This window comes from Mauremys reevesii, linkage group 20 (genome assembly GCF_016161935.1).
Source record: "Mauremys reevesii isolate NIE-2019 linkage group 20, ASM1616193v1, whole genome shotgun sequence".
Lineage (NCBI taxonomy): Eukaryota > Metazoa > Chordata > Testudines > Geoemydidae > Mauremys > Mauremys reevesii.
Window position 1 is genome coordinate 24379280 of NC_052642.1, and position 15632 is coordinate 24394911.

General features: G+C 49.4%; 1 protein-coding gene across 1 annotated transcript in view; it reads left to right on the plus strand.

Moving 5' to 3' along the window:
- PRPF8 (pre-mRNA processing factor 8) overlaps window positions 1–15632 on the plus strand; it is a 30741-nt gene that overhangs the window by 14313 nt on the left and 796 nt on the right. The window contains exons 22-42 of the mRNA XM_039507871.1: window positions 874–1020; window positions 1332–1542; window positions 2623–2739; window positions 2823–3070; window positions 3313–3492; window positions 4857–4992; window positions 5606–5775; window positions 6918–7047; window positions 7299–7445; window positions 7819–7979; window positions 8722–8913; window positions 9616–9853; window positions 10139–10267; window positions 10933–11046; window positions 11324–11497; window positions 11895–12088; window positions 12548–12787; window positions 12889–13030; window positions 13399–13539; window positions 13686–13825; window positions 14840–15042. Coding sequence (XP_039363805.1) covers window positions 874–1020; window positions 1332–1542; window positions 2623–2739; window positions 2823–3070; window positions 3313–3492; window positions 4857–4992; window positions 5606–5775; window positions 6918–7047; window positions 7299–7445; window positions 7819–7979; window positions 8722–8913; window positions 9616–9853; window positions 10139–10267; window positions 10933–11046; window positions 11324–11497; window positions 11895–12088; window positions 12548–12787; window positions 12889–13030; window positions 13399–13539; window positions 13686–13825; window positions 14840–15042 — 3554 coding nt within the window. The remainder of the gene's footprint in view (window positions 1–873; window positions 1021–1331; window positions 1543–2622; window positions 2740–2822; window positions 3071–3312; window positions 3493–4856; window positions 4993–5605; window positions 5776–6917; window positions 7048–7298; window positions 7446–7818; window positions 7980–8721; window positions 8914–9615; window positions 9854–10138; window positions 10268–10932; window positions 11047–11323; window positions 11498–11894; window positions 12089–12547; window positions 12788–12888; window positions 13031–13398; window positions 13540–13685; window positions 13826–14839; window positions 15043–15632) is intronic.

The following is a 15632-nucleotide window of genomic DNA, read 5'->3' on the forward strand; positions in this document are numbered from 1 at the left end:
TATCTAAATTATATCTGTTCTGCCTTCTGGAATACTGCCCTGTGGGCTAGCCCAACAGTATTGAGACAAGGAAAGCTTTTATCCTGCTCCATCGGTGCAGTGCAGTAGCAATGATGTCGCATGTCAGGGCTACTTCCATTTTAAGCTCTTAAAAGGAGCTTATACACTTGAGAAATGACCCTTTTGGCTGAGATTCCTCTTGCTCTTTCTCAGCCTGTTTGGTAAAGCTGATTTTGGACCCATTTGAGTTCATGTTCTTGAGCTGCAGTAACTGAACTGGCTTCTCAAAGCTCAGGCATGGCAGGTCCATAGTTCTATGCGAGGAATCACATTTTTTTAAAAAATGGGCTTAGCGTGCGCTGGGTGTAGCCTTTCTGATTTTGCAGTGAGTAGGCACTGACCTCTGGATGTCTAGTCACAGAAACATGCATGAAAGAACATGACATGTACTGTCTGTGGCAGGGGTTGGCAACCTTTCAGAAGTGCTGTGCCAAGTCTTCACTTATTCACTCTAATTTAAGGTTTCGCGTGCCAGTAATACGTTTTAACATTTTTAGAAGGTCTCGTTCTATAAGTCTATAATATATAACTAAACTATTGTTGTATGTAAAGTAAATAAGGTTTTTAAAATGTTTAAGAAGCTTCATTTAAAATTAAATTAAAATGCAGAGCCCCCCCAGACCAGTGGCCAGGACCCGGGCAGCGAGAGTGCCACTGAAAATCGGCTTGCGTGCCGCAGGTTGCCTACCCCTGATCTGTGGTAGTGCAATTTCTGAATCTTTTCAGGGGTTCTCCTTTCCTGCCCAGGCTGAATGGGGATTGCCCTGTGAATTCAATCCTGTAACTCACTCCTCCCTTAATGTGAATTTCCAGGTTTACAGCAGATGAGGCAAGAGACTTGATCCAGCGCTACCTGACAGAGCATCCAGATCCCAACAATGAGAACATTGTGGGCTACAACAACAAGAAGTGCTGGCCCCGAGATGCCCGGATGCGGCTCATGAAACACGATGTGAATCTGTAAGTCATCTGACATGTTGAGCATCAAGGAGGATTTGGGTGCATGGGCAGTTTTGCCATAGAAATCTGGCAGCTGTAGGATAACCCTAGCTAGTGTTGCATCACCCTCCTCATCAGGGAAAGATGGTGTTGGATCTGTCAGAGCTTCATGCTGTAATCCCTATTAATGGGGTGCTGGATGTGGGATGGGCTGTGTTCATACTGTGCTACGGGGGAGGGGGGAGATTGAGGAACTAACCCATGTCTCTGTTTCACCCCACTAATTGGGTATCTTGTCAGCCAGGGCTCATACTGTGTTCTTTGCCTTTCAGTGGCCGTGCTGTATTCTGGGACATTAAGAACCGCCTGCCTCGCTCAGTCACCACAGTGCAGTGGGAGAACAGCTTTGTATCAGTTTATAGCAAGGACAATCCCAACCTGCTGTTCAACATGTGTGGCTTTGAGTGCCGCATCCTACCCAAGTGCCGCACCAGCTATGAGGAGTTCACCCACAAGGATGGTGTGTGGAACCTGCAGAATGAGGTAGGGAATGTGGCTGGCAGCCTTGGGAACAGCAGTCTATCCCAGAGCAGGGCTCAGAGTGGATGGTGGTCATGCCCTGCATTAGTGTGGGTTGAGTAGAACTGATTTGCTGGGCTCGTGCTGCCCTTGGAGATGGCAATAGAGGTAGCCAGCAGTGGTGCCCAACCTTATTATTCAGGAGAGCCAAATAAACTTTGTGTGGGTCAAACAGATTCTGCATGTTTTAATAAGATTTAAAGTCATCTGTATTGGTTGCTATTTTAAGTTCAGCTTGTTTCATATGTATTTAGATAATGTTGTACATAAAAACACAAGTGTGTAAGCTAAAATGATGTAAACATGATGACAGACAGTAATGATTCGGCCATTAGTATACTGTGTTGAAGCAGACCTTATGAAATACTCTGTCCGGCTGTTGGTTCTGCACTTCTGGCCTAGAGCATCGGCTGCTAAGGTTAATTGTGTTTAGTGCGTATGCTAGAGCCAAGTGGCTGGCTGGGTTAGCTCTTGTCCAGAAGAGATTAAGGGTCTGTGAATGGATCTTGGCGCGAACTAGAAAGTGGGTGGGCATGAAAACTGAAGAGCAGAGAAGCTGTGCTGGTGCCATGGAAGGTAACTTCTTAACTGCAGGTTTCAGAGTAGCAGCCGTGTTAGTCTGTATCCGCAAAAAAAAACAGGAGTACTTGTGGCACCTTAAAGACTAACAAATTTATTTTAGCATGAGCTTTCGTGAGCTAAAGCTCACTTCTTCGGATGCATAGAATGGAATGTGTTCCATAGAATGGAATGTGTTCCATTCTATGCATCCGAAGAAGTGAGCTTTAGCTCACGAAAGCTCATGCTAAAATAAATTTGTTAGTCTTTAAGGTGCCACAAGTACTCCTGTTTCTTAACTGCAGTCTGAGTGCAGAGAAGTCTCCTAAAGTTCTCACCGCCACCCCCCTACACTTTCTGGAGAGAGCGGGTGTTTGTGATACCTTTCAGTGATGGCATAAGAGGGGTGAAAATCACCTCATTATGTTTGTTGGATAGGGGACTCCCAGTTAAGTTGAATTGATTGTCCATGTGCTGCTGTTGCAGGTGACCAAGGAGCGCACAGCTCAGTGCTTTCTGCGTGTGGATGATGAGTCTATGCAGAGGTTTCACAACCGAGTGAGACAGATACTCATGGCCTCCGGCTCCACAACCTTCACAAAGGTAACAAGGAGGGTGTCTTTTGTGGCTATCTCTAGGCACTGGCCGGAGTTGCTGAGATGATGATCCTTTGCTTTTGTCTCTAGATTGTGAACAAATGGAACACTGCTCTGATTGGTCTGATGACATATTTCCGGGAGGCTGTTGTGAACACGCAGGAGCTGCTTGACCTGCTGGTGAAGTGTGAGAACAAGATTCAGACCCGAATCAAAATCGGCTTGAACTCCAAGATGCCAAGCCGCTTCCCCCCCGTGGTATTCTACACCCCCAAAGAGCTGGGGGGGTTGGGCATGCTGTCCATGGGCCATGTTCTTATCCCCCAGTCTGACCTGAGGTGAGTCACGCTGCTCTGTGCAAGATTCTGAGAATGGGAAGGGAAATAATTATTCCAAGAATGCCACTAGTGGTTGGGGGCTCGGGCAGGATTTGTAGGGTATTACTGGGACCTTCCGCCCTGTGCGTTAACCTTTGTGCCCTGTTTCTAGGGGTCTGTCGTCTCCATCAGGGCCTTGGTGTACTTAGCCATGAGCGATCTACCACCCTCCCTCACTTGTTGCCTCTGCCTCTTTGCTACAGATGGTCCAAGCAGACAGATGTTGGCATCACTCACTTCCGCTCAGGGATGAGCCATGAGGAAGACCAGCTGATCCCAAATCTGTACCGCTACATCCAGCCATGGGAGAGTGAGTTCATTGACTCGCAGAGAGTGTGGGCAGAATACGCCCTCAAGAGGCAGGAGGCTATTGCCCAGAACAGGTGTGTTTCCGCTCTGCACTCAGATGGGTTAGTTGTGGGGCAAAGTAGGGAATGATGTGTAAGCAGAATCCTGGAGACCCTGCTTGTCTTCAAAACTCCGCTTAACTACAAGCGTAAAGGCCCTGCTGATCCCAGGCTTCTTAAGAGCCAAGCACGGCTGGGTTCCTGTAATGGCACATTCCATCTCCCAGAGGTGGTGGGGCCAGCCTCTGCAAGGTAACTGGGACATGGCTGACACTTCCTAGCAGGAAGACAGTCTAGAGCAGGGGTTCTCACAACATATTTTCTGGTGGCCTCAGAATTTGGCCACCAACTCTTGCTGATGGCCACGCTGACAATTTTTCCTAAAATACTTAATTAGCTTTAGGGGGGAAAAATATGCACATATACATATCCAAATCATTGTAATTTATTTATATAGGGTTTTTTCAGACTCAGTAATAAAAATGTACAGTTGTCTCTGTTCTTTACGGGACCTAAACAGAATAGAAACACAAATGAGGTGCTTTGCATGTTCTTGTCTTTTTGTTGTTTTTTTTTTTTTGTTGCTTTTTTTGGTTGAGCTTTTTTTTTTCTTTCGTCTAAGACTTGGTAGCTGGTAAGTCTTCTACTGTGAAAAGTGATATTTGTATGTTTGTTAATATTTTTCACAGCAGACTTAATCAGCCCCGATAAGCCCTGGGGCAAATTTAAGCCCTGAATGGGGAGGTGGGCAGGGATGCAGCGGGGCCCAGGGACGATGGCTGGGGGTGGTGAGCCGGGAACCAGAGCGTGCCGCTGCATGGACAAAGCCCTATGGCTGAAGCCAGCCTCCCTTACCCCTGGAAAAGTGGGGAATTTGCCAGCTGCCTGCACCTCCAGAGTCCTTCTCTCTGGAGGGGGGCAGGGACCCACCGCTGCTGGCATCCCTGGGAGAGGGGCCACTGCTTTGTGCACCCCTGTTCCTGTGCTCTCCTCTCTCTCTCTCCCTCCCTCTTCTCCCCCCTCCCCCCAAAATAAAAAATAAAAAATAAAAATCACAGCTCAGGTGGCTGTGGCTGCAAGAAAAGGCCCTGGTGGCCACATTTGAGAAACACTGGGACATGAGGCTCTGGTGAAAGGACTGATGCTAGCGAGTGTCATCTCTTTTCATCATGGAGCAACAGCACAAGGATGGATCACTGGTACAAATGTTGGGGCAGCTTTTTGAAGTCCAAATTTTACTGATCATAGTAGCCTACAGCAGATACTTTATGAACCTGCAGATGCTTTATGTAGCAGAAACCTCTTCCTTGCTAAGAACTCCTGAAGCCAGGACCTTATTTGGCTGGAGTCTTTGGGTTTAAATCCATTGTTTTGAAATCTCTCTCTCTCTCTCTCTCAAGGCGTCTGACTCTGGAGGATCTAGAGGACTCATGGGACAGAGGGATTCCTCGCATTAATACCCTCTTCCAGAAAGACCGGCACACCCTTGCTTATGATAAAGGCTGGAGGGTCAGGACAGACTTCAAACAGTACCAGGTACCAACAGGGAATTGCCCTTGGAAGCTCTGAAACTTACTGGGTGGCAGGCACCTGCCAGCCCCGGTGGAGGAGCCTATTTCTCCTCTCCCCTTTGCACTACAGCAGATGCAGTTTCCTGGTCTCTCTGCTTTAGGAAGGAACTAGACCTATGAGCTGGGACTGCTAAAGGCCTTTATGAAAAAAGTCAGGAAATGTAACCTGCCCCATCCTTAAACAGCACTCTCCTTACTGGGAGTATGCAGGGGCATACGGAACACAGCTCTGTGGGGTGCTGAGTGACCAGATGTTGAGAATCGGCATGTGGACTCAGTGGCACTCTTTGCAAAATATTGGCTTCCTAATGTAAATTCTCCCTGTTGATCGCTTTTAAAATACTGACCAGTAGAAAGCCATTAAACATCTTTTTGAATCCAGGCTGACTTGTCCATTGTGAATTCACGTTCTGGGTCAGCCCTCCTTTTTCCACCAGTGGGTCATCTAATTTACTCATTAACACCGGCATCTTGGTTCCTAGCTCTAGTGAGATCTCCATTGTGGGTGCTGCAAGGTTAAATAGCTGGGCTGGGTGCAGAGCCTCTTTGCACTGACATCCTTCTTCTGTTGTATACAGGTTCTGAAACAGAACCCGTTTTGGTGGACACATCAGCGCCATGATGGGAAGCTCTGGAACTTGAACAACTACCGCACAGATATGATCCAAGCACTGGGTGGAGTGGAGGGGATCCTGGAGCACACCCTCTTCAAGGGAACCTACTTCCCAACCTGGGAGGGTCTCTTCTGGTGAGGAAAGGCCCTGTTATTCACTGAAGACTTTTTCGGCAGAAAACTTACCTCTCCTGTGTAGTGCTAATGCTACCCCTGTCCCCCAACACAGTCTCATTATAGCATAGCAAAGACAAATGCAAAGTACTGCACTTAAGGAGGAAAAATCAAATGCACAAATACAAATTGGTAGGATGAGAAGTAATCTGTTTATTCTGCAGCAAGGGAGATTAGGAAAAACTTTCTAATTCTTAAGGATAGTTAAGTACTGGAATAGATTCTCAAGGGACATTGTGGAATGCCCATCATGGGAGGATTTTAAGAACCTGTTAGAGATGATCTAGGTACTCTTGATCCCGCCTTCTAGACTCGTAGGACTGGAAGGGACTCAAGAGGTCATCGAGTCCAGTCTCCTGCACTCATGTTTGTCTAACCTACTCTTAAAAATCTCCAGTGATGGAGATTTCACAACCTCCCTGGGCAGTTTATTCCAGTGCTTCGCTACCATGACAGATGGAAAGCTTTTCCTAATGTCCAACCTAAACTGCCCTTGCTGCAGTTTAAGACCATTGCTTCTTGTACTATCCTTAGAGGTTAAGGAGAAGAATTTTTCTCTTCTCCTTGTAATAACCTTTTATGTACTTGAAAACTTTTCTCCTGTCCTAGTCCCCCCCCCCCCCAAAGTCTTCTCTTCTCCAGATTAAACAAACCCAATTTTTCCAATCTTCCCTCATAGGTTGTGTTTTCTAGACCCTTAATCCTTTTTGTTGCTCTTCTGTGGTGCCCAGAAGTGGACACAGTACTCAGCTGAGGCCTAATCAGCGTGGAGTAGAGTAGAGTGGAAGAATTGCTTCTCGTGTCTTTCAACATTCCTGCTAATACATCCCAGTATGATGTTTGCTTTTTTACAGCCGTGTCACACTGTTGACTCAGGGCAGGGGGATGGACAAGATTATAAAATCTTAGAAATGCAAGGCTGGGAGGAGCCTTGAAAGGGCCACCTAGTCCAGCCCCCTGTGCTGATGCACCTCTCAAGGCCCTTTCCAACCATACATTTCCCAACTCTGTGCTATGTATGGTCTTCGCTGCGAGTAAGCCACTCTCCCTTCCCGGGGGAGGGATAGCTTTCTTACAGAGCTGATTGCATCTGTTCCTTTCAGGGAGAAGGCCAGTGGCTTTGAGGAATCAATGAAGTGGAAGAAGTTGACAAATGCCCAAAGATCAGGTTTGAACCAGATCCCCAACAGACGGTTCACCCTCTGGTGGTCTCCTACCATTAACAGAGCCAATGTAAGTAAAGTCCTCCTCCATGGACTTGTATCTCTGTGGAATACAATTAGATGAGTTGTGTTTGAGGCAAGTTCTTTAATTCTCACCGTCCTTCAAAGCACATTCTAAAGGGTAACATTCAGATTCTAATACTGGTAAAAATACATGTCTCCATAGAGCAGCAGTTGGCTTCATCCTCTGATCTTGGGCTCACCCAGGCCTGGGGCTGGTTGTGATGTGACATGTTCTCATGGTTGCTGTTCTCTTGTCAGGTGTATGTCGGGTTTCAGGTGCAACTGGATTTGACAGGTATCTTCATGCATGGCAAGATCCCCACATTGAAGATTTCCCTCATTCAGATCTTCCGAGCCCACTTGTGGCAAAAGATTCACGAGAGCATTGTAATGGATTTGTGTCAAGTGAGTGGGGCATTGAGGAAGGGGGTGCAGATGTATGTAATTCTGTTTCTGCGGTGTTTGAAGGAGGCTTTTTGTTACCAGCAGTGCCCCCAGAAAGCCCCTTTCCAATTTTGGGGGAACAAGGGTTTAACCTACAACAGCCTGCCACCTGCAGTGGAGATTGCCCAGGGAAATCCCATCATTTAGCATCTATTCTGCTATGGGAGTTACAGCAGGGCTGCACCTCCCCCAGTGACCTCAGGCAGAAGGAGATGGCAAGAGGACACAGCTGGCTTTTTCCCTGGTGCTGTGCTTGCTGCTATTGCTGGGGTGGGGGTTCTTCCCGCCCTCCTGTGCACTGCTCTTTGCCTTATTCAGATCGCCGTCTCCCCAGGTGTTCGATCAAGAGCTGGATGCTCTAGAGATTGAGACCGTGCAGAAGGAGACCATCCACCCCAGGAAGTCCTATAAGATGAACTCCTCCTGTGCAGATATCCTCCTCTTTGCCTCCTATAAATGGAATGTGTCACGGCCGTCCCTGCTGGCAGACTCCAAGTAAGTGCTGTCCAGTCTCTCCTCCCTGTTTCTGTGGGGTGCAGAGCCGCTGAGCATGGAGCCCGTGTCCCTCAGGCATTCAAGGGTCTCTTTGGGTTCCTAGTAGGACAGAGGCCTGCCCACCAGCAGTGACTTGGCTACAGTTGTGGCCCTGGTTCAGGACATTCAATGTTCTTTCTCCTCTGCATCTGCATTGACTTTTCTAGAGAGGGTGTGGCCAGAAGCATCTTGTGTGCCACTTCTGCTGTTGTCCCTCTCCCTGAAGCACCTCACTTCTACCACTCAACATTAAAGGAGCTACAGCACTAAACGTAGTGCTGCTGGTGACCCTGCTGTCCTGGGGGCCTAAGATATGGACTGGAGTCGGTACCTTTACAGGTGCACCTCACCCCAGATTTCATGTGGCTGAGCCCTCACTGGAGACTTTCCTCAGGGGCTGGTGACCCCTTCCAGTTAAATGTAAGACCAATAGCAATTCTTCCTGATCTGAGCCAATATGAAACTGAGGCTGATCTCCTTCAGATCACTGTCCCATCAGGCATCTCTGCACCGATGTGACAATGAAGTCTCCCTAAACTTGGGTCTTGCTGCCTCTGCATAATTAACAATTGGCTTTAGTGCTGAGACTTGGCAGTAAGTGCTATTTGCCAAGGGTGGTGATGCCACAACTGCAGCAAGGTCTGGCTGCAGCTGCCCTTTGGGAGGTAGGAGTTGATGGCCGTTTTTCTTTTCTACTCCCCAGGGATGTGATGGACAGTACCACCACTCAGAAATACTGGATTGATATCCAGTTGCGCTGGGGCGACTATGACTCCCATGACATTGAGCGCTACGCAAGAGCCAAGTTCCTGGATTACACCACGGACAACATGAGTATCTACCCCTCCCCCACTGGCGTGCTCATTGCTATTGACCTGGCCTATAACCTGCACAGGTATGACCCCTCGCCTTGGGACTGCAACGTCTTTATTGCCAAAACTTTCACAGTGCCATGGGCGCCTTGGGTATGCATCAGAACAAATAGAGCCGGCTCTGTGCCTGTAAGGGTAGCAGAGAGGGAGGGGGTGGCGTGGGAAGGATACACACAATGAATGGGGTGAGGCTAACTGCTGAGTTGTTAATAATTGTGGGTTGTGTCACAGCAAATCCGTTTAAATCCTGGGGTCGCTTGCATTCTTAATGGGGGGATTTCTCTGCAGGCTCACTCTGGGCCTGAAAGATGGAGCCATGTCTGTCTACAGTGCTAACTGTTCACTAACGGAACGGGGAGCAGTTTCTGAAGGCCAGGCCACTTCCCTGGGGATCCCCAGCACCAGTGGAGCAGCTGCAGCTGCTTTGGGGACTGCTGTGCTCTTTGTGGCTCCCCCTCGTCATTGTGTGGGGAAGCGAAGGGAGGGGTCGCCAGATGAACAACTCCCAAGGACATTGTGAGGAGAGCAGTGTGCTGGGGCCAGAGATGGACCACATCTCCTCTATGGGACATGCTGATGGCTGCAGCATCTGCTCTTGCCTGTGTGGGGAGGGGCAGTGCTCCAAGCCTCTTCTCTGGGAAAAGGCTGCTGCTGCCTTTCAGATCTTGAGCTGGTGTTGCGGTGAAATCTGCTACTGACCCAGTGCCGTGCTGCTTCCTCCCCAGTGCTTATGGGAACTGGTTCCCTGGAAGCAAGCCTCTGATTCAGCAGGCCATGGCCAAGATTATGAAGGCAAACCCGGCACTGTACGTACTGAGGGAGCGTATCCGCAAGGGGCTGCAGCTTTACTCATCAGAGCCCACAGAACCCTATCTCTCCTCCCAGAACTATGGGGAGCTCTTCTCCAATCAGATCATCTGGTTTGTAGATGACACCAACGTGTACAGAGTTACCATTCACAAGGTGAGCGCGGCAGGTGGGAGGAACCTTTGACGAGGGAATAGGAAGGAGGGCTGTGTAACGTACTGTGGCTAGGGGAGTCTGGGGCAGGGATGACGTAATCTGTTGGATTCTGGTGAGCCTGGGAACTAATGGACATGGAAGTTTGTGCAGTGCATACACAGAAGCTGTTACATTTATGTGGGGCTGGGAACCAGAACTCATTACACAGGTGTTTGCTGTCCTGTCACTGTTTGGTCCCAGCACGTACAGCTCACATTAGCATTTTCACCTTGGTGTTTTTTCCAGACCTTTGAAGGGAACTTGACCACAAAGCCCATCAATGGGGCCATTTTCATCTTCAATCCCAGGACTGGGCAGCTCTTCCTGAAGATCATCCATACCTCTGTGTGGGCAGGACAGAAGCGTCTGGGCCAGGTAAGAGCCAGGGACCGTGGAGGGGACAGTGGACCAGGGAATCACTCTAGCTGCTTCCGGAGACTTGTTTAGTAACAGTGAGCAGGAGGCGCCTCCATGTGGGAGCTTGATAGGTCTCTGGAGCACTGGGAAGTCCCAATAAAGTGAGATCTAAGCCCAATCTCTACTATAGGACAGGACTCCTTGATTTCACTGTTAATGGTGCATTTTTGTCGGAGCTCTGGGCTTTTTGGGGGTGTAAAGAGCCTGCACTCCTAAGCAGGGCCCATGGGCTGGAATCCGAACTTGTCTGCCCTCCCCCACCAGCACCAGGGTTTTGCAAGTAGTTCACTCACAACAGCTGCTCTAGTGGATTGTGCCTCCAGACAGAGGGAGTGCCAGTGACATGAGGCTGAGAGGGCTCGTCACAAAATGACTGGTTGAATTGACTCCCCTTAGACTTTATAATCAGTTCACTTCCCCAGCCGGACTGGGGATGTGCTGGTGGAGCACAGCGAGATGGTGTAATTGCCCAGCCCGCTCATTAACAGGAGCGTTTCACTGTGCTGATCCACGCTGTGGTGCTTACTCAAGGGTTCCTCTCATCCGCAAAGGTCAAGCTGTTTTCTCCTGTGAAGGGGTGGGTGGTGTGTGCAATCGTATTCTAACCTTGTCTTCCTCTGTAGCTGGCCAAATGGAAGACTGCTGAGGAAGTGGCTGCCCTGATTCGCTCCCTCCCTGTGGAGGAGCAGCCCAAGCAGATCATAGTCACCAGGAAGGGCATGCTGGACCCACTTGAGGTAAAGGATCAGATACTATGGGGATGGGCACCATTATAAAATCCTTTAGACGTTATAGAGCAGGGGGTTTTCTGTTTTACTTCAGAGTGGGCAAGTGAGGGGTGAGTTTTCTGTATCAATGCATTAAATATGGGGTTGCACAGGCATTAATCCCTTAAGCAGCTCCACAGTGGAGCTCTAGATCAGGGTTCTGCGATCTATAGGGGCAGGTGGAGATACTGAAGAATTTGTGTGGTTTTATTCCTGTTCTTTCTTTCTCTCTCTCTCTGAACTCCAGGTGCACTTGCTGGATTTCCCAAACATTGTGATTAAAGGATCCGAGCTGCAGCTGCCCTTCCAGGCCTGCCTGAAAGTTGAGAAGTTTGGAGATCTCATCTTGAAGGCTACTGAGCCCCAAATGGTTCTCTTCAACCTTTATGATGATTGGCTGAAAACCATCTCCTCTTACACGGTGAGGTCTGGGGTCCACCCCAAATGGCTGCTTTGCAAATTATTTGTATTATAGTTGATAGTCGTAGGTGAGGGTCCCCTTTGCAACTGCTGCATGTCAAAGCGGTTCAGGATGGTTGCCTAGACGTAAATTGCTTTGCTGCCAGCTACATGCAGCAAAGAACGGGGCAGGGATCCCCATCCTTTATTCAGGGACTTGCTTTGCCAGGAAGCCTCAGTCCCAGCAGTGGCACTAAACTGTGCTTGTGTTTTTTCTCCATCAATGACAGTTCACTTCAGAACTGTCTTTGTGTTGTATCTGCAACATAACTGTCCCCTGAGGCAGGAGTAAGTCACCAATATCTTCCTGTATGTCAGGCTTTTCTCCTTGCTGAATGGCTGCATCTCTCTTCCCATAGGCATTCTCACGTCTGATCCTGATCCTCCGGGCACTGCATGTAAACAACGACCGTGCCAAAGTGATCCTGAAACCAGACAAGACCACCATAACGGAGCCTCACCATATCTGGCCCACCCTGACAGATGAGGAGTGGATCAAGGTGGAGGTGCAGCTCAAGGACCTGATCCTCGCTGACTATGGGAAAAAGAACAAGTAAGCAGTAGAGATCTGTCAGCATAGGACCAGCCCTTACCACCCCTTTCTCTGCTACAGTAACAACTGTACTACTGGACTCCTCCACCTGGCAGAGAGGAGGCTTAAAGGGGGCCCGTTGGCCTCCCCTGCTTTCTCCCCCCACAAATAGTTGGAAGTCCTGGACCAATAGGGAAGCTGGTTGTTTCTGTTAATCACTTTCAGCTAAGAAGATGAAGTGTCTGCATCAAAACTTCAGTGGCATGTGTACAGTGTGAGCATTTGTGCCTGCATCTTCTGAAGCGCTGTTGAGGTGGAGGCTGCACTCAATATGTCCGTGATCCACTTTCCTCTCCCCAACTGGGTCTTGCTCCACTCTCCCCCTAGCTAGTGTTCTGTGAGCTCGTGTCTCAGTGGGGGAGGGTGTTTCAGGAATACATGTTAGAACATTTAGCCACACAGGTGAGTTTTCTTTTTCAGTGTGAATGTGGCATCCCTGACGCAGTCGGAGATCCGCGATATTATCCTGGGGATGGAGATCTCTGCTCCCTCTCAGCAGAGACAACAGATTGCAGAGATTGAGAAGCAAACCAAGGAGCAGTCTCAGCTGACGGCCACGCAAACCCGCACTGTTAACAAGCATGGTGATGAAATCATCACCTCCACGACCAGCAACTATGAAACTCAGACCTTCTCCTCCAAGACGGAGTGGCGAGTCAGGTAATGGAAGGGGTCTGGGGCTTGCTGTGCTGGGTGGGAAGGATGAGTGCAGGCAGGTGAGGTCTGTTACTGAGCTGCTGGATAATATCTCCTATTCACAGAGCAATCTCTGCTGCCAATCTCCACTTGAGAACAAACCACATCTATGTCTCGTCTGATGACATCAAGGAAACAGGCTACACCTACATCCTTCCCAAGAATGTGCTGAAGAAATTCATCTGCATCTCAGACCTCAGGGCCCAAGTGAGTCTATGCAGCAAGCCTACATTTAAAAACCAGCTCATCACACTGGGACATGCCAGTCCTGGAGGAGCAACCCTGCCTCTGATTCTCTAAAGCCCAGAGGTGGTGGTGAATTCCACTGAGCATCAGTAATGGTGCTACACACACTAGTTGAATTCTAGTTCTGTTCCAAAAACTCCATGTCCCCACTCTTGTGTAGTAATTGCTTCTACCACTGAAAAAAATTGGGATGCTCCCTCTGCTTGTGAGGATCCCCAAACAAAGGGCTGTTGACCTTGGAAACACGAGGTAGAGTGGGTGCACCCTGTTGTCATGGCCTTACAGGGAAAATACCCAAGGATTTTACTGATGTTTGTGCATATTTCTAGATTGCAGGGTACCTGTATGGTGTGAGCCCTCCAGATAATCCCCAAGTGAAGGAGATCCGGTGCATTGTGATGGTGCCCCAATGGGGAACTCATCAGACGGTGCATCTCCCTGGCCAGCTGCCGCAACATGAGTACCTCAAGGTGAGTCTCATTTCTGTGTCCCTTACTTGGGGGGTCCATTCCGCTTTGGGGAAAGGAAAGCATTTACTCAAATGATTTATAGACAGGCTATAATGTGTGTGAGCTCACCTACCAGTCACTGCCTCTAACAAGCCTTCTTTCATTAGGAAATGGAGCCCCTGGGGTGGATTCACACGCAACCAAATGAGTCCCCTCAGCTCTCGCCGCAGGACGTCACCACACATGCCAAGGTCATGGCTGACAATCCCTCATGGGATGGGGAGAAAACCATCATCATCACCTGCAGGTGTGCAAAGCAGCCAGGTCTTCACTAGAAATATCCCCTGGGTCCTGGCTTCTGTGGGCTGCCTGAGCCAGATACAGGAAAAATAATCTAAATCCAGGCCTCTGAAGACTAGCTGTGGCCAGGTTTGGAATGTGCATGCTGTGAGCTGCCTATCTTTGGGAGCATGGGTGGATATCAGAGTCTGTTTTGTGTTTCTAGGTTTAGCACCTAGACTAAAGTAAGGTAAGACTGGGAGGTATGGTGTAGGAGACAGGCTCAACATGTTGCACTCATTTTGTGGAAGTGGATCACTTAGACTATGAGCTAAAGCAGGGGTGGGAAAGCATGGCCCAGGGGCCACAGCCAGCCCTTCAGACATTTTAATCTGGCCCTCAAGCTCCAGCTGGGGAGCGGGCCTGGGGCTTTTCCTGCTCTGTGCGTGCCATGGACAGGAACCGCGGCCAGTGGAAGCTGCAGGGGTGGCACCTGCAGATGCAGCAGCGCGCAGAACCACCTGGCCGCGCCTCTGCGTAGGAGCCAGAGGGGGGACATGCCACTGCTTCTGTGAGCTGCTTGAAGTAAGCGCCAGTTGGAGCCTGGATCCCTGCCCCCCTCCTGCCCCAACACTGATCCCCCTCTGAACCCCTCGGTCCCAGCCCGGAGCAATCTCCTGCACCCCCAGCCCCACCCCAGAGCCCGCACCCCCCCAGCTGGAGCCCTCACCCCCTCCCAACCCTCAGCCCGGAGCCCCCTCCTCCACCCTGAACTTCCAATTTCTGGCCCCACCCCAGAGACCTCACCCCAGAGACCTCACCCCCTCCTGCACTCCAACCCCCAATTTTGAGAGCATTTATGGCCTGCCATACAATTTCCATCCCCAGATGTGGCCCTCGGGCCAAAAAGTTTGCCCATCCCTGAGCTAGAGGTAGTATTATTTCAGCTGGGGGGGGAATGTTTGCACTTAGCTTCCTCCCTTCAGTCTCAGGGTTCACCTGATCTGCAGTTTTGGGTCACTACCACTTTCTTTCTCTTCAGTTTTACCCCAGGCTCCTGTACTCTGACCGCCTACAAACTGACTCCCAGTGGATATGAGTGGGGCAGGCAGAACACAGACAAAGGAAACAACCCTAAGGGCTACCTGCCATCCCACTATGAGAGGGTGCAGATGTTGCTATCAGACCGCTTCCTGGGCTTCTTCATGGTACCAGCACAGGGATCCTGGAACTACAACTTCATGGGTGAGTCCCTACCAGCACAGACCTTAGCCGGCTGTCCTTGGAGAAGTGGAGGCTGTGCGCCTCCTTGGGCAGTTACGGGAAGGGGAATGTTATTGGTGCTATGAGCCCTGTATCACATCTGAGCAGCTTGTTGACTGAGTTTTCAAAGCCCTACACTCAATTCCATGGTGTCTGTCTGTGACATGGTAACTTCTGAATGCCTCATCTGATGAAGGCCAGAATTTCAGGGAAAGTTCTAGGCATCAATGGGCAGAATCCTGTTGATTTTTTTAAATTTTTTTTTAGGCAAATTAGAAAACTGGAAAGGGAGAAATGGGTCACAGAGCTCCTGCCATCTGTTTAGTAGAGCCAGTTTCAAGCACATCTGTCTGTAGATCAAACTGGCTGATGGTACCATTTAATGTCTTCCAACATAACAGTATCCCTGTCTCCTCTCTGTGCATCCTCCTAATAGCATCTAACACATTGACACCCTGAATGACTTCCCACACAAAGAACAATAATAGGGGTGGCATGGCACAAGAATGGGGAACACAACTCTTGGCATGAGGAAGGGGGCTGGGATTTGGAAGGAGTGCCAGAAATAGAGA